The sequence below is a fragment of the Schistocerca americana genome, chromosome 1, assembly GCF_021461395.2.
Source record: "Schistocerca americana isolate TAMUIC-IGC-003095 chromosome 1, iqSchAmer2.1, whole genome shotgun sequence".
Lineage (NCBI taxonomy): Eukaryota > Metazoa > Arthropoda > Insecta > Orthoptera > Acrididae > Schistocerca > Schistocerca americana.
Window position 1 is genome coordinate 365,614,552 of NC_060119.1, and position 26,710 is coordinate 365,641,261.

Consider the following 26,710-nt stretch of genomic DNA (forward strand, 5'->3'; position numbering starts at 1 on the left):
GACATCGAAAGCTAGGACATATGGCGAATGGATCATGAGTTCCAAAATGGAAGGAAATGTGGTGACCAAAAATTGTAGATTCAAAAGGATGTAGGTTGCAGTAGTTTTGCAGAGATGAAGAGACCGCACAGGACAGACTAGCTTGGAGAGCTGCATCAAACCAATCTACAGACTAAATAGCACAACTGCAAACACTCAACTAACGCTTCTATTCCAATTTCTAAGCGTTGTCGACATCTTCAGCCTTCCGCTATGTGTCGTTCTTGCCTGTAACTGAGTTTAATCCTGCTGCGTTCACTGGACAATTCTGGAATCGGCAAGGGCCTTCCAGCACAGTAAAACACTGTCACGTCACCTCACATTTCCCAGAGAAAGTTGTTTTGTTCGTGTAGCTGCGCTGAATTGGAACGAGCTACCTCTCTTGCGCAGTACAAGGTTGCTACGCTTGGCTACCTGGCAGAGAACTCAGTGTAAGGCCTTGAACAACAGTCTTGAGGTCAGGGCAGTGACGTGGCGGGGATCCACTGGCCCACTTGCGGCAGTCCAGTCCCACGGCTGCTCTGTCTTGTAGCGATCCTCAGCAGTGGAAGCGTTGCGCCACTTGGGTTCCCTCAGGATGGCTGCTGAAGGAGCCCCTAAGTAATGAATCATGTTTAATTCACAGGTCGTCGGCTTTCTTAAATCCGTACGTAAGACATTTACAGCACTAGTAAAAACAATGGTCAAAATAACAATGTGTGCCAGTTTAACGTAAGAACTCACATCTAAGTAATTTCGTTTAAACATATCTCACAAAAACAACTGATATCAAAACGTTTCTGGATCCATTTACTACGAGAAGTATCTGTGTTTTCGCTCGAGGCGATTACCTCAAAATGGTTGATTTAGTAATTATTATTCATGATTTATGATTGCACGAGAGCATGCAGTGAATTTACGCCTCTGACTTTTTATCTCAAAACTCTTAAAGCGGTCTAATTGAAGGCCACGCGGAATTAGCAGAGCGGTCTAACGCGCTGCAGTCATGGACTGTGCGGCTGGTCCCGGCGGAGGTTCGAGTCCTCCCTCGGGCATGGTGGTTCAAATGGCTCTGAGCACTATGGGACTCAACTACTGAGGTCATTAGTCCCCTATAACTTAGAACTAGTTAAACCTAACTAACCTAAGGACATCACGCACATCCATGCCCGAGGCAGGATTCGAACCTGCGACCGTAGCGGTCTCGCGGTTCCAGACTGCAGCGCCTAGAACCGCACGGCCACTTCGGCCGGCCCTCGGGCATGGGTGTGTGTGTTTGTCTTTAGGATAATTTAGGTTAAGTAGTGCGTAAGCTTAGGGACTGATGACCTTAGCAGTTAAGTCCCATAAGATTTCACACACATTTGAACATTTTTTGTCTAATTGAAACGAACTTAATTAACACTCTGCATCTTTATTTTTCGTGTCTACATGATCATTTCTCAACACAGTCACCCTGGCGGCGAACACATTTCTCCCAACGAGAGACCAGTTTGTTGATACCGTCTCTGTAGAATGGTTCAAAATGGCTCTGAGCACTATGGGACTTAACACCTGAGGTCATCATTCTCCTAGAACTTAGAACTACTTAAACCTAACCAACATAAGGACATCACACACATCCATGCCCGAGGCAGGATTCGAACCTGCGATCGTACCAGTCGTGCGGTTCCGGACAGAAGCACCTAGAACCGCTCGCCCACAGTGGCCGGCTCTGTAGAATGTTTGACTTGGTTGACGCAGCCACAACCTCACCTCTGCTTGCACCGCTTCATCACTATCAAAGTGAAGTCCTCGAAGGTTTTATTTATGTTTTGGAAACAGACGAAAATCGGATGGTTGAAGTAGGGGCTGTACGGAGGATGACCGAGACTGTGAACCCGGATTGTTGCAGATGTCACAGTGTTCTTGAATAGTCTGGTATAGTCATGCTGAAGGAGAGCGTGTTCCTTGCGGTTAGAAACTCGATTAGAGCAGGCTGTTTCTCACGTACCCATATAGTTACGTTGCACACTTCCATGTTACACGCTACAATTTCGTGCCGTTCTGATGGCAGAGGGCCGTAACTTCCGCCAACAAAACGCGGAAGTCGCTCGAGTAACATCTATGATACGTAATACCTCAGGTGATATTGAAAACAGAATAAAAAATTCGGACGCATTTATTGTCAGCACTCCCTCGTAGTGGGCTCCATTTCTAGCCTCTGAATCTCCAACAGAATCCATCTTCATACAAATGAAATTTCACAATTTCAGAGATTTTACTGGTCTTATACAGATATGACTTTATGTACCGGGTGATCAAAAAGTCAGTACAAATTTGAAAACTGAATAAATCACGGAATAATGTAGATAGACAGGTACATATTGACACACATGCTTGGAATGACATGGGGTTTTATTAGAACCAAAAAAATACAAAATTCAAAAAATGTCCGACAGATGGCGCTTCGTCTGATCAGAATAGCAATAATTAGCATAACAAAGTAAGACAAAGCAAAGATGATATTCTTTACAGAGAATCTCCCTAGAGATGTCCCTCAATCACGATACACTTGCCACTTCAGGTAACCCCAAAGCCAATAATCGCACGGACTGAGGTTTGGGGACCTGGGAGGCCAAGCATGACGAAAGTGGCGCATGAGCACACGATCATCACCAAACGACGCGCGCAAGAGATCTTTCACGCGTCTAGCAGTATGGGGTGGAGCGCCATCCTGCATAAACATCGTACGTTCCAGCAGGTGTTTATCAGCCAGACTGGGGATGATGCGATTCTGTAACATATCGGCGTACCTCTCACCCGTCACGGTAGCAGTTACAAAACCAGAATAACTCATTTCCTCAAGGAAAAAGGCCCGATAACGGTAGATGTGGTAAATCCAACACATACTGTGACTTTCTCGTCGTGCAATGGAGTTTCCACGACAGTTCTTGGATTTTCGGTAGCCCAAATTCAGCAGTTGTGGGCGTTGATAGACCCTCAGAGCGTGAAATGAGCTTCGTCGGTCCACAACACGTTACTCAACCAATCGTCATCTTCCGCCATCTTTTGAAACACCCACACCGCAAATGCCCTCCGCTTCACTAAATCGCCATGTAACAGTTCATGATGCCGATGGATTTTGTACGGATAGCATCGGACGGTACGCCTCAGTGCCAACCAGTAGTGTACGGAATGCTGGTGCGAAGTGCGACTGCACGAGCGCTGACTTCCCCGTGCACAGACGAACCCGCTACAGTCTCTATTTCTTCCTGAACTGTCTCAGTAGCATTACGCCTTGTGCTCGGTCGGCCACTACGGGGTCTATCGTCTAAACAACCCGTGGCTTCGAAATCATTCTTGCCACAGCTGCATTTCTCAACGGACCTTTACCCGTTCGAATCTCCTTCCTATGGCGATAGGATCGTAACGCTGAACTAGCACGTTCCCCATTCTGATAATACAGCTTCACTAAAAGCCCCTTTTCAGGTAATGTCAACATAGTGCTACTGCTGGCGCATCTGATTCTCTCTCTCATTACAGCACCTTTTATACACAATTGTCATGCGCAGTCACTGACGTTTTGCTGTCCAGTGACATCTGTCGGACATTTTGTGAACTTTGTTTTTTTTTGTTCTAAAAATCCCCATGCCATTCCAAGCATGTATGTCAATTTTTACCTCTCTATCTACATTATTCCGTGGTTTATTAAGTTTTCAAATTTATACTGACTTTTTGATCACCCGGTGTATAGATTGAAGCGGCCAGTGAAAATCTGTTCCAAGACTGTGAATCTAGTAAGGTGAAATTTAAAAGTAAATTGGGGCGGCAGTGAGAATGTGGATCGAGGAGGGAGACATGCCAGTATAATCAGTGCAGTTGCGTGAGGCGCTGTGCCGGCGCGGCTCAGTGATTAACGCACCCTACTAGTAAGCGGGATACGTGGGAAAATACGTAGAAGAATGCATAGAATACATCCTGGATGTACACTGTGGCGACAAAAGTCGTGGGATACCTCCTAATATCACATCGGAACTACTTTCAGCCGGTGTAGTGGAGCAACTCGACGTGCCATGGCCTCAACAAAATGTTCCAAGTCCCCTGCAGAAATATTGATCCATGGTGCCTCTATATCGTCCATAATTGCGAAAGTGTTGCCGGTGCAGGATATTGTGCACTAACTGATCTCTCGATCATGTTCCACAAACGTTCGCTGGGATTCATGTTAGGTGATCTGGGTGGCCAAATCATTCTTTCGAATAATTCATAATGTTCTTCGCACCAGTCGTGAAGAATTACAGTCCGGTGACATTATTTATTGCCATCTCTAAAAATTCCATCGTTGTTTGGGAACATGAAGTCCATGAATGGCTGTAAATGGTCAATGATCAGTTCAGTTGGACCAGAGGACACGGTCCATTTCCAAGTAAACACAGCTCCCACCAACGCGGAGCTAACACCACCTTGCACAGTGTCTTGTTGACAACTTGGGTCCACACTCGAACCCTACGGTCAGCTCTTACCAACTGCTACCCATCGGTTTTCCAGTCATCTATGGTCCAACGATATGGTCACGAGCACAGGATAGGCGCTGCAGGTGATCTCATGCTGTTAGCAAAGGAACTCGCGTCGATCGTCTGCTGCCGTAGCCCATTAACACCTAATTTCGCCGCACTGTTCTAACGGTTACGTTCATCATAGTCTGTGGTTATTTCAAGTTGTGTTGCTTGTCTGTTAGCACTGATAACCCTACGCCAACGCCGCTACTCTAGGTCGTTAAACGAAGGCCGTCGGCCACTGCGGTGTCCGTGACGATACAAGGCTTGTCCAGAAAATAAGTTCCGAACAGCCGTGAAATGGAAACTACATTGAAAATCAGAAATGTTTTATTTGCGACTGCTGGCTCCACCTTCCAGCTACTTCGCTACGTAGTCGCCGCTTCAACTAGGACATCTGTCGCACCGTTATACTAACTTCCCAATAGCCTCGTCATAGAAGGCAGCCGCCTATGCTTCCCGCCAATTCTCTCCGCTCAACTAGAGCTCGTTGTCTGTGCGAAATTGTTATCTTAATAGCCAGTAGTTAATGCGAGCAGAGATGAGACACAGCGTGATCCAATTACCGGCTGCAGTGCGGGTGATCAAACACTTCCCATCGAAAATGCTGCAGGAGCATTTTCATTGCCCCTGCAGATTGTGACCGATAATTGTCACGAACTAGGAACCGTATAACAGTTCTGGGCTGCATAAGATCAGGCGAAATGTCTCACCAGGGCCTCATACTTTGCGGGAGACACTATTTTCTACGCAACTTTATGTGCTCACCATGCTCTCAGAACTGAAAAGAGCGAAGTGATGCAACCGACAGGGATACTAGAGACACTGTTAAACACATATGTGCATAGCTTTATTAGATATTCACAGTGGTTTCCATTTCTTGACCGATCGGAACTTGCTTTCCGAATAGTTAAGGCCTGAAGTATAGTATTCTGGGCACACTCTTCTCACTGTGGATCTCGGAATATAGAATTTCCTTACGATTTCTGAAATCGAATGTCCCATGCGTCTAGCTCCATCTAACATTCCGCGTTCAGAGTCTGTTAATTCTCGTCGTGCGGCCAGAATTGTGTCGGAGACCTTTTCACGTGAACCATCTGAGCATAAATGACAGCTCCGCCAATGCACTGCCCTTTTATACCTGGTGTATGCGGTACTGTCGCCATAGTTACGCACTGAAGCGCCAAAGAAACTAGTAGAGGTATGCTAATTCAAATACCGAGACATGAAAACAGGCAGAATACGGCGCAGCAGTTGGCTCGGCAACGCCTATATAAGACAAGTGTCTGGAGCAGTTGTTTCATCGATTACTATTGCTACAATGGCAGATTATCAAGATTTAAGTGAGTTTGAACGTGGTGTTATAGTCGGCGCACGAGCGATGGGACACAACATCTTAGCGATTAAGTGCACCGCGAACATCAGGAATCCGGTAACACATCAGATCTCCGACATCGCTGACGCCGGAAAAGGATCCTGCAAGAACTGGACCAACGACGACTGAAGAGAATCGTTCAACGTGACACAAGTGCAACAACCCTTCCGCAAATTTTTGCATATTTCGATGCTGGGCCATCTTCAAGTGTCAGTGTGCGAACCATTCAACGAAACATCATGGATATGTGCTTTCGGAGCCGAAGGCCCACTCATGTACCCTTCATGACTGCACGATACAAAGTTTTACGCCTCGCCTGGGCCCGTCAGCACCGACATTGGACTGTTGATGACTGGAAACATGTTGCCTGGTCGGACGAGTCTCGTTTCAATTGTATCGAGCGGATGGACGTGTATGTATATGGAGACAATCTCATGAATCCATGGACCCTGCCTGTCAGCAGGGGACTGCTCCAGCTGGTGGAGGCTCTGTAATGGTGTGGGGTGCGTGCAATTGGAGTGATACGGAACCCTTATACGTCTAGACACGACTCTCGGCAGGTACGTAAGCATCCTGTCGATCACCTGCATCCATTCACGTCCACTGTGCGTTCCGACGGACTTGGGCTATTTCAGCAGGACAATGCGACACCCCACACGTCCAGAATAGCCAGAGTGGCCCCAGGAGCACTCTTCTGAGTTTGAACACTTTCGCTGGCCACCAGTGTCCCCACACAAGAACATTATTGAGCATATCTGGTATGTCTTGCAACGTGCTATTAAGAATAAATTTCCAAGCCCTCGTACTATTACGGATTTATGGACAGTCCTGCAGGATTCATGGCGCCAGTTTCCTCCACCACTACTTCAGACATTGGATTAGGCACTACTGCGTGCTCGCCGGGTCCCAACACGATACAGACAGAGAAATACACACACACACACACACACACACACACACACACACACACACAAACACACACGCGCGCGCGCTATGGTCAGTTTAACAAGCATCATATCATGTCTTATAAGTTTATTAATTTACTGTTTCTATTTTATTCACTGTAATTACAAAACATTATTAGTCACTGAACTTTAAGAGTACTTCGCCTGTCATTTAAAATGTTCATGTCGTCAACTGATAATCTAATCAGTTGCGAAATATATATAGTGTGTGTGTGTGTGTGTGTGTGTGTGTGTGTGTGTGTGTGTGTGAAATAGGAACAGCCCCCTGATTTTTGTTGTTAACGAACTCTAACAGTGGGATCTTTACAAATCAAGATGGCAAACACATACATTTTTCTTTGGAACGTAGAAGAAAATGGCACGTTGAATTACCTTTTACCTCTGCGAAGTGGATTAAATGTACGTATAGACAATAAAGAACTTTTTAAAGACAAAATGAAATCTTTTATGTTTGCAACTTTCTCTGTTCGTCAAAAGAAATTTGAATAAGAAATTGTGTCTCTATCTCAGACTACATTATGCATCTATGTGCGCGCGTGTGTGTGCGTGTGCGTGTGTGTTTGTCACTTAGCAGTAAATTTTTGATAATAAAATATAACTGGTGGTATAGGAACCATTTCGATGACTTGTCAATGAATTGCACATAATAGCTACAGAGAACAGCCTTAGCGGTTTGACTATTAGAAGTAAAATAGTAACTGATAATGAACATATAGAAGAAAAATTCATTCGAAATTCGAGGATATACCGGAATAGACGAAGAAGAAGTGGACATGGTTGTCGATATAGTCTATCGCCAGAAGACGGTTTTGATGTAGTCCCCCAATTCGCTCTATCACGTGCAAGTGTTTTCATCCGTGAATAACTACTGCAACATGCATTCATTTGGACCTGCTTACTGTATTCATGCCTTTCAAAATTACCTATTGGCAAGATGTTTTGCTAGTCTGTCACCACAATATTGATGCATGTGCGAAACATAAACTCATTGCGGTTATAAGTTTCAGGATGGGCGAAGACTTCGTCAGTGTTTGATGGCTCTCCTGAGGATGACTGACAGGCACCCTGTCGAAATATTTTGGGGTGTAGTAAACGAAGAGCGGCTGGAAGCCCTAAACTTCTTTTAAAGTTCAGTTATCGAGGAAATTTTTTAATTCGCGTTAGTCACGGTTTACTGCTAAAAGACGACACGTGCTGAGAAAGATTATCTCCTCAATCTTTACATCCTACTTGCTTGAGAACGTAACAACTGTTGCAGATCCGAAGCGTATGCTCGTGTCGGAGATAGAGCCCAGCCTGACCTACTGCACACACCTCATCTACGGCTACGCCACCATCGACACGGACAGTTACAAGGCGGTGCCGCGATACCAGGACGACACCTCCAAGTACACCAGTCTGGTGGCGCTCAAGGAGCGCTTCCCCTCACTGAAGGTGCTTCTGTCCATCGGTGGTGGAGGCGCCGATGCAGACCAGCGGAAGAAGTACTTTGAGCTGGTTAGTGTCGTAATAATAGATTGACATAGAAGAGAACTACTTAGACCATACAGTGAGGGTAAGAGGTTTTGATCTGATGACGGCATAAACAAACGCTCGAAAGCACGAAGTGAGTGAGTGAGTGAGTGAGTGCGTGTGTGTGTGTGTGTGTGTGTGTGTGTGTGTGTGTGTGTCTGAAAGAGAGACAAAGAGGCAGAACAGAGACAGGTAAAGCTGTGCAGTACTGTTAGAAAAGAACAAAGAAGTGGGTGTGGAGCAAAAAGAGAACTCAGTGTTAATATCGGGGTATTATGGGACATTTAATGAAAATTAAACTCAAGCATGGCAGCGCTAGTTAATGAAATAACTTCACAGTAGCTGATGTCAGACATGAACTGCGGGATTAGAATAATACGAGTTCGATCTTCTGTCCCCGACATAAGGAGTACACGACGTGTAACATCAGCTGCTAAAAACTGTTAACTTTTCATAGAACAATAAGCACAAGCACGATGAATATCGCATACATACCAGTTCTTCATTAGAATAACACTTCGAAGAAGCGAGTGAAACACTGAAGGGATGTTGAAGGAGATGGCAAAATAATCGAGTAACAAATATGATTTTACATCTTTTAGTGAAAGGAAAACTGAAGAAAATTGGTCATTCCAGCACAAAGCAGAAAGCTTAAAAGAACGGAAAGACTAACACAGAATACGTTAGATAAAAGGAAATAAAAGGAAGTAGAGAAGAAAATAACTATTTGTCGAAGCTTTCTTGGGCATTAGTGTTTTCGAGGACACTACATAATTGTCACCTAACGATGGCCTAATAAGCAAAAATTGAGTAATAATAGACAAATATTAGTGGAACTAAACGTTCTTTATAAGATTTTCACCCTTACATACGAAGTTGTGCTAAGAAGAATCGCTCGAAGTATCAACTAACGTGAAAGAATGATGGTACCTGTGAAGCAAAACGAGATGGCTAAGCAAGGAAGAAATCAGATGTAATACCGGTCACACGAAAGAGTATTTCGTTGAATAACAAGTTTAATTCTGATAATGTCCTAGGACGGAAGAATAAGTTCTGAAATTTGTACTTGTGGAGAAACGCATTGGACAGGTGCTAATAATGATCAAAGATAAATCTTGAAACGGAGTTTAGATAAGCGTTTAGAGTCAGTTACAACTGAAAAGGCATTAAAAGTTATGTGGCTAAAAAAAGTACGAATGGACGGCGCATTTGCTGGAAAGACGCGGACAAAAGTGAATGGAAAATCAAAACCAAGAGAAATTTTCTACCGTATTCGCGGTAAAACTGCGCCGATGAAACAAGCGTATGATGTTTCAGTCTGATCTTTCGAAATGGGGTTTGTCATAAGCTAATGAACGAGCTGAAAGATTCATGTGCTTTACAGGTACTTTGGTATAGTTTATCCTTAAAGTAATTTTGGGAATGGCAGAAACAGACAGCATTTCAAACGAAAGTGACACTGGTCTCTTTGGATTCCAAGAGGACAATTTAACCTGTAAATATTTTGTTTCTTGTGTGTACTTTGGCTAGCCTTATTGACTGAAAGTTAACATGAACATAATAGAGAAAAAAGATACATAAAAGAGTAATGTGTTGCTGTTACCTAGGTATGTCTAGAAAAAAGCAACTTCTACAGGATAGGCATCAGTGCTATGACAATATTTGTCTGTAACAATCTCACAGACGACAGTAATTCCTTTAAGTTTGGCTGTAGAGATGGACAGCACATCCATTCTGCACCAGTTGCAGCCAGCTAGGACTCTTGATTGAAAAGAACAAGACTTTATTCTACAACAGCCTGCCCAACTCCAAGGAATGGAAAAAAACGTCTTTGGAACACAGCAGCCAATTAAGCTCTCAAATACTCAAACAACTTTTACATCTGAGAAGAGAAATGAATATGCTGACTGACAATAACGTAATTTTTAAAGGTAATGCCCTATGGAGAAAGTTCTCAATACATAATTATCTCTTTGTCTCAGACTGTGTGTGTGAGAGTGTGTGTGTGTGCTTTTGTGTGTGTGTATGTGTGTGTGTGTGTGTGTGTGTGTGTGTGTGTGCTTGTGTTTAATTGTTCGCCTATGAACTTCACTCATTAGGTAGTGTTTCGGCTAGAATCTATCAGGTGTAACCAGTAACTGATAATAAACAAATATAAAGGGTAAATTTATTCGACATTTAGCGATAAACATCATTTGTAGAACAAGTGGACAGTACAGAGAAAATAAGAGTACTTAATTGGTTGTGCACTATTAGAAATTAAATAAAACAAAACACATAGCATAATTAAATATTACAACACAGTGTCACTGCGCCTGTACTCTACTGAAAAAGGAAGAATATTACAAACTGCAGAACTGACATATTTCTGAGAGGAATAGGGGGTCATAAGCAGAGACCGCAAAAGAAGTTTAGAATAAGAATGTAATTGCAAACACAAAATTATAAAATTACGAATAGGACGAAATTAATAAATACTTTAGGCACATAGTCCACAGATTTATTTAAAAAAAAGACGTATATGTATCAGACAAAGAGGTAAATACAACGAGGCTGAATAAGAAAAGACGTGCATCACTCATAATAAATCGTAGCGGGCTACAAAACCCGATACGTGGAGCAAGAGGAACATGACGGAAAAAGAAGAACTGGAAAAAGACTAATACAATTCAGTACGAGAAAGTCAGGTTAACAATACAATGAGAAAGCTCTATTTTTCTTTTTAATCTGCTGATTGACTGCTCATCACGAAACATTGTGACACTGCAATACACTTTGGAGGTGTGGCGGTGGGACTTGGAGTCCCATACCACCCTGCAACGGTGACAGTACGCCATAAAAACGTAGTCCAACATGGGCAGGTAAGAGTGGAAAGTCGTGGACGTGGAATGGAGGGCTAGTCCTGGCAAAGGAGGCAGCCGTGGTGGGCGTGCCAGGCCCAGCGCTAGTCCTGTTCGGATGCCGATTCCTCGAAGATGGTCAGCGGAACCGGTTGGCGATGCCAGCGAGGTGGATGTGTAGTCCCAACGTGGCGTAGCCCATGGACAGTGTCCCGTAGGGCAGCCACTTTCTCATAGAACCGCAGCGCGTTGTTGCGTATAGTCTCCTTGAGGGGGGCGATATCTGCTTCCTCATGCAGAGTCACAATCCGCGTGAGTGCGGGGCGTGCAGGCTCCACCTGAGAACCTTGTTCTGCAGGCGCTGCAACGTCCGCATCCTGTGACACTAATCGTGGCCCATGCAGTGGAGCCATACGTGAGGGCAGGCAGGATAGCGGCCCGGTAGATACGGAGCTTGGTAGGCAGGTTAAGTTCCCTACTGCGGAAGAGGGGGCACAAGGTCCTGGTCAGCTTTTGCCCCTTGTTGGCGACATACTCTGCATGGCAGTGGAACAGCAGCTTGTGGTCCATCTGGACCCCGAGATAGGTGGTCGTCGGGGATCAGGGCACCTGCACGCCTGCAATCGAAATATTGCGGCGGAGTATTGGGCGCCGTTTCGTGAAGTAGACCGCCGTAGTTTTGGTGGCATGAAGAGCGATTTTGTTTGTCTGGCACAACGTGATGGTGGCGTCCACCTGTCGTTGGAGGCGGGCGATGACCGCGTCAGTTCAAATGTGGGTGAAATCTTATGGGACTTAACAGCTAAGGTCATCAGTCCCAGAGCTTACACACTACTTAACCTAAATTATCCTAAGGAAAAACACACACACCCATGCCCGAGGGAGGACTCGAACCTCCGCCGGGACCAGCCGCACAGTCCATGACTGCAGCGCCCCAGATCGCTCGGCTAATCCCGCGCGGCACGGCGTCAGTGATACGTCCAGTGGTATAGAGTGCTGTGTCATCAGCATATTGTGCCACTTGGCACTCGGGGATGACCGGCATATCATTCACGTAAATGTTAAAAAGAATGGGAGATAGCACGGATCCCTGTGGAGTGTGTCATGGTTCTTTATTTACGTGACCATTACGGCACTCCAACCCCAATTCTCGATACCAGTAATGTCGTACTACTTTTCTGCGAAGTAAGAGACGTATTTTTGTGACAATATTCACATTTCGTTTTATTAATGTATAGGTACTCCGATGTATCGATATATTACAGTGATATGGTTCATGTGTGTATTCATTTCTGTGAGACTGTCATAATCTTTGACTTACTTGTAACCGTTTTGGCGCGATTGCGCACAGAGCAGTCTTTGTTTCATTTTGCAGAAGTTAAGTTGTTATTTCGCTTTGTAAAAGAACAGTCAAGTCTTGTGTTTGGTTAAAGTGGAAATCAAATATATGAAGATTGATACAAAACTGTTTTCTTGGTGATGTGCCAATTAAGAAGAAGTACGTGTGAATTTACAATAAGTTTAATAAAAATGTGGATCGTGAACACCAAGTCAAAAATTATTTTTGCCACACCATTGTTCTGATCTGGGATTGTTTGATCATTAAGAATTTCCTGAAAAACGCATTTGTTAGATCTTCAAATATTGCTAAAATACAGATCTGGATCTTCTAGCAGTCAAAGTGGAATCACCCTAGAATCAACAAAATTACCCATAACAACTTCGACGAAATCGACGTGGGAATCCGTTCAAGATAAGTGCCAAAATTAATTACTTTTTTACAGTGACTTCATTATTTCCATTCTGATGATACCATCCACAGTCAATAACTTTGTTGTTGCCCGATAAAGCGAACATATGCTGCGTCAGCAACATTATTAATCTGATTTCTAACCTACTTTGCAAGTGGTGGTATTGTTAGAAGTGCCAACTGTCAATGGGCGAATGCCAGAACGCATTCCCCTGTGAGCCACGAGGAAAGTCCTACCACGGAGGAAGTCACCCACAATCTTGACATAGATGTCCGGTATTGGTGTCTGCATCAGCATCTTGCGCACGAGGTTGTCGGTCCAGATCTTATTGTAGGCGTTCTGCAAGTCCAGAAAAACCGCAGCTGTCGACTTGGCAGCGTTGAAGCCTTTGCTGATGTGTTCAGTGATCCGGAGGACCTGAAGTTCGGCAGAGATCAGAGAGTTGTGAAGCAGCCTTTTTTTTTCCTTTATTGAGTTTCGATTCCCCCTGAAGGGGGCGGGCTGGCAGCAGCTTAGTACGTCACTCTTCAGCCTACAGAATTTGTTTTAAAAAGATGAAGATAATAAATAATAAAAGCAGGCGATAAAATCGGTGACTTAAATGGTAAAATGGCGGAAATCGTGGAACATAAAACAAGACAGACAATTAAAAAACACGGCGACAGTCTGGTTTCTGTTCGCACGCGATATAAAATTTACACCCAGCGACAGCATGGTTTCTGTTCGCAACACTTTGGAAAGACTAACAACACTGAACATTAACTTGAACACTGCACTAAAAAATTGGCACAAATATGATATACCAGAGCCGAGGACAGATGGGGGGAACCTGGACAGATGATGGGAAAGGAAAGGGGGGAAGGAGGGGAGGAGAGGAAAAACGAAGTGGGGGGGAGGGGGGAAAGGAGCCGATGGAGGACAAGGACCCATAAGAGGGGGGGGGGGGGTGCTGGGCAGACACGACAAGGAGTGGGGAAAGGCAGAGGAGGGGTATACAAAAAAGCAGGGTGGGAGAGGGGAGACAGAGAGGTTAGGTAGGGTGAAAACAGGATGGAAGGGGGGGAAGAGGGAGCCTGGGGAAGGACAGAGGAAAGGAGGGAGGGGTGAGAATCAGAGTTGATAGGAGGGATAAATGGAGGGACAGAGGGCATCATCCAGGAGAGGGAGTTTACGGAAGCCACCTTGGGAAAGGAGATGAAGGGTGTAGAGATGGAGGGTAGGGGGACACAACATTAAACTCGTGGCAGAGGGCAGGGATTGGAGAGGAGAGGAGCAACAAGGGGGTGAGGGGGATCGAGGCGGCGGGAGGCAGAGAGTATGTGGATATGTTCGAGGAATAGGAGCAGATGGGGGAAAGGAATGAGGTCATAGTTGATCCGGGTGGGAGACGGGAGGCGTATACGGAAGGTGAGGCGGAGTGCATGGCATTCGAGGATCTGGAGGGACTTATAGAATTTGTGTGGGGGGGCGGATATCCAGGCGGGACTGGCATAACAGAGGATGGGACGGATTAATGATTTGTAGGTGTGGAGGATGGTAGAGGGGTGCAACCCCATGTCCGTCCAGAGAGGAGTTTGAGGAGTCGGAGGCGGTTGTGGGCTTCGGAGTGGATGGAGCGGAGATGAGGGATCCAGGTGAGGTGACGGTGAATCTTTCTTTCATTTATTTATTTGTTCCTTTTATTACACACACTCGCGGTGTAATCAGCGAGATTAAGCTGTTACTGATCTGATAACATCGGCGATTGACTGCCGAACGTCAGACAGTTATGCGATTTCGAAGCTGAAACTACTTGGCTGCAATTCTCAGTGAACTGTTCACTGCCATTTGGGACAGCTGAGGGAAAAGCTCTCGCCAGCGAACTGTCGCGATTCTGCGAATGTTCCGCTCCGACACAGTAGATGGGGCTGGGCACAAAAGCCGGGGAGGAGGTCGCCGATGTGCGTCTGGCGTCCAGGTCCACTACCCTGTTCAGAGTACGGGTCAACGCAAGGCACTGGCACCGCCGCAGTCGCTTCACAACGGAAGAAGCGAGCTTTGGGGATCGTATATTATTCTGTGGGTTCTGTTTGTGCGCCTCTTCCTGGGATGGCACATTTGGCGCAGCGGGGAGTGTGACGAACAGGTGCCCACGGTGCGAGGGCGTTGGCTCGCCTGCAGTTTTCCCGCGCACGCCATAGGCGAGCATGATCACAGGCCGAAGGCTGATGATGTAAAGTGGCGAGAAGCCAGTCGATTGGTGTACCGTTTTCCGCCGGAGTTTGTGACTAGAAATCTAGTCAGCTGGTACCATCAAATGCCCCAGGTTCTCAGGGATCGCTGCGCGGTGGAATGTTGGAGAGATTCCATTCCGGACCGCTAGAGGGACAAGTGTTGCTGTCTCGGTATCTTGGACAGTCTTGTTAGTGTTTCGCGTTCTCGAAAACTTAAGAGTACTTCCTGAGACGAGAAACTCGCGGCCTCTTCTGTCGGAGTCCACATCTGAAGAGACGGTAAAGCAGTTGCACATCGCCAACGAGCAGCACTTCATTGTCTAGCTGTCGACGACGGGCGCCAGCAGCTGACTGTGGTAGTGTAATTGGCAGCTCCGACTCGGTAGGGACTTAATCGATTTGCACTGACACCCTCAGCAGTGAGAGTATCCGTGTTGTGGCAACAGCAGTCACTAGTTACATGAACGGTTGAATACACTCCTGGAAATGGAAAAAAGAACACATTGACACCGGTGTGTCAGACCCACCATACTTGCTCCGGACACTGCGAGAGGGCCGTACAAGCAATGATCACACGCACGGCACAGCGGACACACCAGGAACCGCGGTGTTGGCCGTCGAATGGCGCTAGCTGCGCAGCATTTGTGCACCACCGCCGTCAGTGTCAGCCAGTTTGCCGTGGCATACGGAGCTCCATCGCAGTCTTTAACACTGGTAGCATGCCGCGACAGCGTGGACGTGAACCGTATGTGCAGTTGACGGACTTTGAGCGAGGGCGTATAGTGGGCATGCGGGAGGCCGGGTGGACGTACCGCCGAATTGCTCAACAAGTGGGGCGTGAGGTCTCCACAGTACATCGATGTTGTCGCCAGTGGTCGGCGGAAGGTGCACGTGCCCGTCGACCTGGGACCGGACCGCAGCGACGCACGGATGCACGCCAAGACCGTAGGATCCTACGCAGTGCCGTAGGGGACCGCACCGCCACTTCCCAGCAAATTAGGGACACTGTTGCTCCTGGGGTATCGGCGAGGACCATTCGCAACCGTCTCCATGAAGCTGGGCTACGGTCCCGCACACCGTTAGGCCGTCTTCCGCTCACGCCCCAACATCGTGCAGCCCGCTTCCAGTGGTGTCGCGACAGGCGTGGATGGAGGGACGAATGGAGACGTGTCGTCTTCAGCGATGAGAGTCGCTTCTGCCTTGGTGCCAATGATGGTCGTATGCGTGTTTGGCGCCGTGCAGGTGAGCGCCACAATCAGGACTGCATACGACCGAGGCACACAGGGCCAACACCCGGCATCATGGTGTGGGGAGCGATCTCCTACACTGGCCGTACACCACTGGTGATGGTCGAGGGGACACTGAATAGTGCACGGTACATCCAAAACGTCATCGAACCCATCGTTCTACCATTCCTAGACCGGCAAGGGAACTTGCTGTTCCAACAGGACAATGCACGTCCGCATGTATCCCGTGCCACCCAACGTGCTCTAGAAGGTGTAAGTCAACTACCCTGGCCAGCAAGATCTCCGGATCTGTCCCCCACTGAGCATGTTTGGGACTGGATGAAGCGTCGTCTCACGCGGTCTGCACGTCCAGCACGAACGCTGGTCCAACTGAGGCGCCAGGTGGAAATGGCATGGCAAGCCGTTCCACAGGACTACATCCAGCATCTCTACGATCGTCTCCATGGGAGGATAGCAGCCTGCATTGCTGCGAAAGGTGGATATACACTGTACTAGTGCCGACATTGTGCATGCTCTGTTGCCTGTGTCTATGTGCCTGTGGTTCTGTCAGTGTGATCATGTGATGTATCTGACCCCAGGAATGTGTCAATAAAGTTTCCCCTTCCTGGGACAATGAATTCACGGTGTTCTTATTTCAATTTCCAGGAGTGTAATTCGGCCAGGTGCCCACTGACTGTGACGCGACAATGCAATACACCCAATAGGTCAGCTGTCGTTCTGCTCACAACAGTTGAACGGAATAGTTACATCTGCATCTACACCTACATTTATACTCCGCAAGCCACACAACGGAGTGTGGCGGAGGGCACTTTACGTGCCACTGTCATTACCTCCCTTTCCTGATCCAGTCGCCTATGGTTCGCAAGAAGAACGACTGCCGGAAAGCCTCCGTGCGCACTCGAATCTCTCTAATTTTACATTCGTGATCTCCACGGGAGGTATAAGTAGGGGAAAGCAATATTCGATACCTCATCCAGAAACGCACCCTCTAGAAACCTGGACGCCAAGCTACACCGCGATGCAGAGCGCCTCTCTTGCAGAGTCTGCCACTTGAGTTTGCTAAATATCTCCGTAACGCTATCACGCTTACCAAATAACCCTGTGACGAAACGCGCCACTCTTCTTTGGATCTTCTCTATCTCCTCTGTCAACCCGCCCTGATACGGATCCCACAGTGATGAGCAATACTCAAGTATAGGTCGAACCAGTGTTTTGCAAGCCACCTCCTTTGTTGATGGACTGCATTTTCTAAGGACTCTCGCAATGGATCTCAACCTGGCACCCGCCTTACCAACAATTAATTTTATGTGATCATTCCACTTCAAATCGTTCCATACGCAAACTCCCAGATATTTTACAGAAATAACTGCTACCAGTGTCTGTTCCGCTATCATATAATCATACAATAAAGGATCCTGCCTGCATTTCGCTGCAATTTTCTAATGCTGCAACTTCTCTGTATACTACAGCATCATCCGCGAAAAGCCGCATGGAACTTCCGACACTGTCTACTAGGCCATTTATATATATTGCGAAAAGCAATGGTCCCATAACACTCCCCTGTGGCACGCCAGAGGTTACTTTAACGTCTGTAGACGTCTCTCCATTGAGAACAACATGCTGTGTTCTGTTTGCTAAAAACTCTTCAATCTAGCCACACAGCTGGTCTGATATTCCGTAGGCTCTTACTTTGTTTATTAGGCGACAGGCGAAACTGTATCGAACGCCTTCCGGAAGTCAAGGTAAATAGCATCTACCTGGGAGCCCATATCTAATATTTTCTGGGTCTCATGAACAGTATTTCCATACCCCTCGAATCTAATTTGCCTATCAATCTGTGCTGTGTTAGAAAATAGAGATAGATTTGACTTCATATATGCTTATTTACACCCCAGTGTTTAATATCAATTCAGTTTATGTTGTTTTGCAATAAATCTATTGTTATATTCCAACCATCAGTCGTTGTAGTACTACACTTATCCATCATAAATTCTGTCCTTAATGCCATCTTTATTTTCTAGGGCTCATTCACATTAATTTGCGTCATCAATGCTTTGTGTACAATAAAAGTAGGGTTTCTTGAGGGTGGAGTGTTTCGAGAGGGCAGTCCAGTGACAGATTACGTAAATAAACGGTCAGTAACATCCTACCTCCATCTCGGGCATCTCACAAAATATATTTCGTGTATATTATCTGGACGTAGTATTCTATGGTGTTCAGATGCACAAAACAAGATAAATATTCTTCAGATGTAAAAAAAAAAAAAACTAACTGAAGTGCAGGAAACTTAATTAAACCTTTATTTATTTTACAGCTTGAAAGTGATGAACACAGACGAACATTCGTGGACTCAGTAAAAGAACTTCTTCAACAAAACAGATTTGATGGCATTGATATAGCTTGGGAATTCCCATTCAGCAAGGAAAAGAAGGACCGAGGTGCACTTGGTGAATACGAAATATGTAAATTAGTTCAAGCTCTTAAACACATGCATGTATTACATTTTATTTATTATTAAATGATGCAGTATTTCTCATATATGTACAGGTATTCACTCCTCAAAAGCAACATTAATGCACAGTATATCAGCTTCATCACATTAGTTGGCTAAGTGTTAAATTCAAAAGCAAACTTTATTATTGTTTTAATAACCTTATATATATTGAGCAGTTTGTAATTCAGACTGATATTTCTCTTGTTGTTAACTTGCAGTAGAAGCTATTCAATTATACTTCTTGATTTTCACTGGCAACTAAAACCAGACTCAATTGTCTTCTTCAGGAAATGTTTGGCATGGTGTCAAGAAAGTATTAGGCTATGCTCATAGTCATAGAGATGAGAATCCAGATGAACATCGCAGGCAATTTTCAGCTTTAATTCGTGAACTGAAATCATCTCTAAAAACTCAAAATGCATTGCTGACTCTGAGTGTAATACCCTACATCAATCATAGCGTGAGTATAAAATACTTCTATTCCATCCTGATATCAGATGCAGTTGTTTCACTTGCAGTACAAGTTTCTTACGTTTACTAAATTTACTTGCTCAAACAAGACTAGAGATTGTGATGTAAGTTTTTTCTGTTTTAAAATGAAATTCCTTCATAATTTTCCCTGTTGGTATCAACGTACAAAATAAGAACGTCATAGCAATTATTATTTGATGAAAAACTCCTCTTTGTTTTCTGAACATTGGTGTTTCACTCACATAAGCTAGTTACTTTCTCAGTATGTCTTAGCAATTGATAAGTATGTGCTTTATACTCCTGCATACAAATAACAAGTGTCTTAATCCGAAGATCTGTATAGTTTGTGTAAATTATTAAATATTCAACCCTTTTTATTTCTTCCTGTGTGAATACTTCATGGGATTTAAAAATTATAAAACATTAATGTCTTACTTTTTTCCTTGGAATTGCTGCCAATTCACTGCCTTTTTTTAATAATTATTTTTTTCCCTGTAAATGCTTTTGTATGGACTTTGAATTGATTCACTGAAATTTTAAATATGCTGTTAATTTTTCTCTTCACTTTTAATGAAACACAGAATCACGATAGAAATCAGCCTGAGAGACCATACAGTCACTTCTTATTCTCCAGAAAGTCTTCCATAACAGCTATGAGGACAGAACACACATTCTTTTTACATGACACTGATAATGACATTAATTCCAGTTCAGAATTATTCCAAATTTCACTTTGCCTTGCATAGCATAGAAGAACCACAACATTAAACTTGAAATCAGTATGTCTCTTTCAATAAAACTGCTTTATTCCATCCCACCAAGATTATTTTCATGCGGTAGGAACAGTATGTCAGAAAGTGTATACGCAATTAATTTACAGTGGCTTAATTTCCAAGTGTAAAATACCTTCTAAACAAGCTTGATAGTTTTCCAGGTGCAAAGCGCTGCTTCTACGCAACAAGTCGTACTGATCTTGGATGTTTCATTTCTTTTTGTCCACAGCAAGTAACAAAACAATTTAAACCTACTTTTAGAAACCACAATTCTTTTCAGTCTGCATGTCTCAACTTTGGAACAGAGTCAATTACATTTTTTCAAAATATCTTAAGCTCGTTTTTTGTTTCAGCATCTTATCATTTTCACTTATGTAACATAATATTCCAGCATTAAAATAGTGAATGCTTATTCCCTCAAATTTCAAATTTTTATCACTAAACAAAAAAATCACATAGCTCAGTACAGTATGAGTATACCTTTTTGAGTTTTCTATATAATGGTTAGTTTTCTGCAGTATAAACTAGATAAAGGGAAATGGATAGGTTAAAGTTAGATATAGTGGGAATTAGTGAAGTTCGGTGACAGGAGGAACAACACTTTTGGTCAGGTGAATACAGGGTTATAAGTACAAAATCAAATAGCGATTATGCAAGAGTAGGTTTAATAATGAATAAAAAATAGGAGTGCGGGTAAGCTACTACAAACAGCATAGTGAACGCATTATTGTGGCCAAGATAGACACGAAGCCCACGCCTGCTACAGCAGTACAAGTTTATATGCCAACTAGCTCTGCAGATGATGATGAAATTGATGAAATGTATGATGAGATAAAAGAAATTATTCAGGTAGCGAAGGGAGATGAAAATTTAATAGTTATGGGTGACTGGAACGCGACAGTAGGAAAAGGAAGAGAAGGAAACGTAGTATGAAATGAAAGAGGAAGCCGCCTGGTAGAATTTTGCACAGAGCTTAACTTAATCATAGCTAACACTTGGTTCAAGAATTATGAAAGAAGGTTGTATATATGGAAGAATCCTGGAGATACTAAAAGGTTTCAGACAGATTATATAATGGTAAGACAGAGTTTTAGGAACCAGATTTTAAATTATAAGACATTTCCAGGGGCAGATGTGGACTCTGACCACAATCTATTGGTTATGAACTGTAGATTAAAACTGAAGAAACTGCAAAAAGGTGGGAATTTAAGGAGATGGGACCTGGATAAACTGAAAGAACCAGAGATTGTACAGAGCTTCAGGGAGAGCATAAGGGAACAATTGATAGGAATGGAGGAAAGAAATACAGTAGAAGAAGAATGGATAGCTCTGAGGGATGAAGTAGTGAAGGCAGCAGACGATCAAGTAGGTAAAAAGAAGAGGGTTAGTAGAAATCCTTGGGTAACAGAAGAGATACTGAATTTAATTGATGAAAGGAGAAAATACAAAAATGCAGAAAGTGAAGCAGGCAAAAAGAAATACAAACGTCTCAAAAATGAGATCGACAGGAAGTGCAAAATGGCTAAGCAGGGATGGCTAGAGGACAAATGTAAGGATGTAGAGGCTTATCTCACTAAGGGGTAAGATAGATACTGCCTACAGGAAAATTAAAGAGACCTTTGGAGAAAAGAGAACCACTTGCATGAATATCAAGAGCGTTGATGGAAACCCAGTTCTAAGCAAAGAAGGGAAAGCAGAAAGGTGGAAGGAGTATATAGAGGGTCTACAGAGGGGCGATGTTCTTGAGGACAATATTATGGAAATGGAAAAGGAGGTAGATGAAGATGAAATGGAAGCTATGATACTGCATGAAGAGTTTGACAGAGTACTGAAAGACCTAAGCCGAAACAAGGCCCCGGCAGTAGACAACATTCCATTAGAACTACTGACAGCCTTGTGAGAGCCAGTCCTGACAAAACTCTACCATCTGGTGAGCAAGATGTATGAGACAGGCGAAATACCCTCAGATTTCAAGAAGAATATAATAATTCCAATCTCAAAGAAAGCAGGTGTTGACAGATGTGAAAATTACCGAACTATCAGTTTAATAAGTCACAGCTGCAAAATACTAACGCGAATTCTTTACAGACGAATGGAAAAACTAGTAGAAGCCGACCTCGGGAAGATTAGTTTGGATTCCACAGAAGTGTTGGAACACGTGAGGCAATACTGACCCTATGACTTATCTTAGAAGAAAGATTAAGGAAAGGCAAACCTACGTTTCTAGCATTTGTAGACTTAGAGAAAGATTTTGACAATGTTGACTGGAATACTCTCTTTCAAATTCTAAAGGTGGCAGGGGTAAAATACAGGGAGTGAAAGGCTATTTACAATTTGTACAGTAACCAGATGGCAGTTATAAGAGTCGAGGGACATGAATGGGAAGCAGTGGTTGGGAAGGGAGTGAGACAGGGTTGTAGCCTCTCCCCGATGCTATTGAATCTGTATATTGAGCAAGCAGTAAAGGAAACAAAAGAAAAGTTCGGAGTAGGTATTAAAATCCATGGAGAAAAAATAAAAACTTTGCGGTTCGCCGATGACATTGTGATTCTGTCAGAGAGAGCAAAGGACTTGGAAGAGCAGTTGAACGGTATGGACAGTGTCTTGAAAGGAGGGTATAAGATGAACATCAACAAAGGCAAAACGCGGATAATGGAATGTAGTCGAATTAAATCGGGCGATGCTGAGGGAATTAGATTAGGAAATGAGACACTTAAAGTAGTAAAGGAGTTTTGCTATTTGGGGAGCAAAATAACTGATGATGGTGGAAGTAGAGAGGATATAACATGTAGACTGGCAATGGCAAGGAAAGCGTTTCTGAAGAAGAGAAATTTGTTAACATCAAGTATTGATTTAAGTGTCAGGAAGTGGTTTCTGAAAGTATTTGTATGGAGTGTAGACATGTATGGAAGTGAGACATGGACGATAAATAGTTTGGACAAGAAGAGAATAGAAGCTTTCGAAATGTGGTGCTTCAGAAGAATGCTGAAGATTAGATGGGTAGATCACATAAATAATGAGGAGGTATTGAATAGGATTGGGGAGAAGAGGAGTTTGTGGCACAACTTGACTAGAAGAAGGGATCGGTTGGTAGGACATGTTCTGAGGCATCAAGGGATCACCAATTTAGTATGGAGGGCAGCGCGGAGGGTAAAAATCGTAGAGGGAGACCAAGAGATGAATACACTAAACAGATTCAGAAGGATGTAGGCAGTAATAGGTACTGGGAGCTGAAGAAGCTTGCATAGGATAGAGTAGCATGGAGAGCTGCATCAAACCAGTCTCAGGACTGAAGACCACAAAAACAACAACAAACTAGATTTGCAGCACCTATCGCAAAAGTTTCCTAAATAGTTACAGTTTGTCTCCGTCAAAAAACTTTCGATGTGAAGCTGGTATCTGCGGTCATAATTTCAATATTTAAACTTGTTTTATTCACGAACTCCTATGGAAACATTTTGTGAAAAATGTTTAAAAAAATGGTTCAAATGGCTCTGAGCACTATGGGACTCAACTGCTGAGGTCATTAGTCCCCTAGAACTTAGAACTAGTTAAACCTAACTAACCTAAGGACATCACACACATCCATGCCCGAGGCAGGATTCGAAGCTGCGACCGTAGCGATCTTGCGGTTCCAGACTGCAGCGCCTTTAACCGCACGGCCACTTCGGCCGGCAGCATTCTCTTAGTTGTGAGGCTATATTCACGATTTACTGTCAGAAAAGTCACAGTAGTAACCTGCAATTTTGTCATATGATGACATGTTGGAGACCGTGGCTGTTTTTGAAGACAAATGTTGTTTGTGATAGGACAGCAACCAGCCACAAATTTACTTTGAGTTCCTTTATTCAAAGGAAACCGTTACCGGATTCGAATCGTTGCGATTCATCATCAGACGGTTTACACGCTTTCTTTCTGACATTTGGTGTGTTTTTATAGATTAATTGTCGTAGTACCGACGTTTCACGACAATTAATCTATAAAAACACACCAAATGTCAGAAAGAAAGCGTGTAAACCGTCTGATGACGAATCGCAACGATTCGAAACCGATAACGGTTTCCTTTGAATAAAGGAACTCAAAGTAAATTTGTGGCTGGTTGCTGTCCTAACACCAACAACAGTAGTAACTGATAGGAAATCGTGTTGTGAAACCGATGTGATATCTTAGGTTCCCCAAGGAAGTATTACGGACCATCTGCTGTTCTTAATATATATGAATGATTTAGAAGATAATCGGAGCAGCACTCTTACGTTTTTTGCAGATTATGCTGCCATTTAATCGTAGCAAAGTCCTCAGATGGAAAAAACGAAATGCAAAAAGATTTAGACAGGATATCAGTATGGCGCGAAAACCGCAAGTGAAACCAAAATAATGTGCTGATAAATGCTCCGAATTTAAAGGCTCTATATTCAAAAAAATACCTAGGGGTTCGAGCAACTTTCATTGGATGCAAATATTGTGGAGAAGGTGTACAATGGATTGTGTTTCGTTGTCAGAACGCTTGAAAGATGAGGCAACTCTACTAAGGAGACTGCCTGCACTATGCATGTCCATCCTCATCTGAACAATTGCTACGTGGTACGCGATCCTTACCAAGTAGTACTTACGGAGGACATTGAGAAAATTCAAAGGTGGACCGCTCGTTTTATTTTATCGAGAAATAGAGGAGACAGTGTCACTGATATGACAAGAGAGTTTGAGAGTCAATCATTAAAACTAACTTTATCTTCCGAACGCCAAAATGTTTTGTCAACTCCTATCTACATAGGGAGAACTGATCATCGTAATGAAACACGAGAAATCAGAGCATCCACGGAAAGATTAAGGTGTTTACTTTTCTCACGTGCCGTTCGAGAGTGGAACGGTGGAGGAACAGTTTGAAAGTGATTCTGTGAAACCTCTGCCAAACAGTTAAGCGTGAACTGCAGGGTAATCTTAAAGATCACTGTTATTAACTGAGTGATAGTTAACGCCATCACCAGTTACATCTATATCTACATCCATACTCCGCAAGCCACCTGACGGTGTGTGGCGGAGGGTACCTTGAGTACCTCTATCGGTTCTCCCTTCTATTCCAGTCTCGTATTGTTCGTGGAAAGAAGGAATGTCGGTATGCCTCTGTGTGGGCTCTAATCTCTCTGATTTTATCCTCATGCTCTCTTCGCGAGGTATACGTAGGAGGGAGCAATATACTGCTTGACTCCTCGGTGAAGGTATGTTCTCGAAACTTCAACAAAAGCCCGTACCGAGCTACTGAGCGTCTCTCCTGCAGAGTCTTCCACTGGAGTTTATCTATCATCTCCGTAACGCTATCGCGATTACTAAATGATCCTGCAACGAAGCGCGCTGCTCTCCGTTGGATCTTCTGTATCTCTTCTATCAACCATATCTAGTACGGATCCAACACTGCTGAGCAGTATTCAAGCAGTGGGCGAACAAGCGTACTGTAACCTACTTCCTTTGTTTTCGGATTGCATTTCCTCAGGATTCTTCCAATGAATCTCAGTCTGGCATCTGCTTTACCGACGATCAGCTTTATATGATCATTCCATTTTAAATCACTGCTAATGCGTACTCCCAGATAATTTATGGAATTAACTGCTTCCAGTTGTTGACCTGCTATATTGTAGCCAAATGATTTTTTTTTTTTTTTTCAACTGCGCACGATGTGTTTCAGACAGTAGCTATCCATCTTCGGAAATTGATTAACCACCTCTTGAACATGCTTTCATAGGGTATGAAATTATGTGTGCAGGTTCAAAAATGGCTCTGAGCACTATGGGACTCAACTGCTGAGGTCATTAGTCCCCTAGAACTTAGAACTAGTTAAACCTAACTAACCTAAGGACATCACAAACATCCATGCCCGAGGCAGGATTCGAACCTACGACCGTAGCGGTCTTGCGGTTCCAGACTGCAGCGCCTTTAACCGCACGGCCACTTCGGCCGGCCTATGTGTGCAGGAAATGAAATGTTTTTGAGACTGAAGACGACATTATTTACCATGGTTTGTTCAGTATAGTCGCGGTTATCAGCATCTCCATTGCGTATCAAAGGTGGTGTAAATTTACTGCGGATATTTATTGATACCAGAAGTGGGAAAGATTGTTTTATGAAGCAGCCGTGTACCCGCGAAGCACGGAGAGTCTCTCTCCGAATGAGATATCGCCCTGTGGCTCTAATTTTAGTGACACATTCTTTTCTACAACTGACGTTTGATAGTCAGATGAAAACTACTGATCGGTCGAAATGTGTTTCAGTTGTACTACGACTGCGCGGCTCTCTCGCCAGAAATCGACCAACTACACCTACTGGCTTACGACTACCACAGCCCAACGCGTACCCCAAAGAAGGCCGACTACCCTGCGCCGCTTTATCGAGCTGGGGAACGTTGTGCAGACCTCACAGTCGACGGTAATGTGAGGTGGTTCCTGGAGAAAGGGTTCCCCTGTAAGTACATTCATTACCAACTGCCAAATAACAAACAGAAGTTCTCGTACGTTCATCAAA

At 44.1% G+C, this 26,710-nt stretch overlaps 1 protein-coding gene across 3 annotated transcripts in view; it reads left to right on the top strand.

The window, feature by feature from the left end:
• Positions 1–26,710, top strand: part of LOC124600337 (chitinase-like protein EN03) — a 198,815-nt gene that overhangs the window by 42,076 nt on the left and 130,029 nt on the right. Inside the window, exons 2-5 of one of the 3 annotated variants that reach the window (XM_047136152.1) lie at positions 8,155–8,393; positions 18,774–18,906; positions 19,241–19,413; positions 26,461–26,650. In XM_047136152.1, the coding sequence (XP_046992108.1) occupies positions 8,155–8,393; positions 18,774–18,906; positions 19,241–19,413; positions 26,461–26,650 (735 nt within the window). The remainder of the gene's footprint in view (positions 1–8,154; positions 8,394–18,773; positions 18,907–19,240; positions 19,414–26,460; positions 26,651–26,710) is intronic. The other 2 variants (XM_047136156.1, XM_047136153.1) reach the window with 2 other exon arrangements.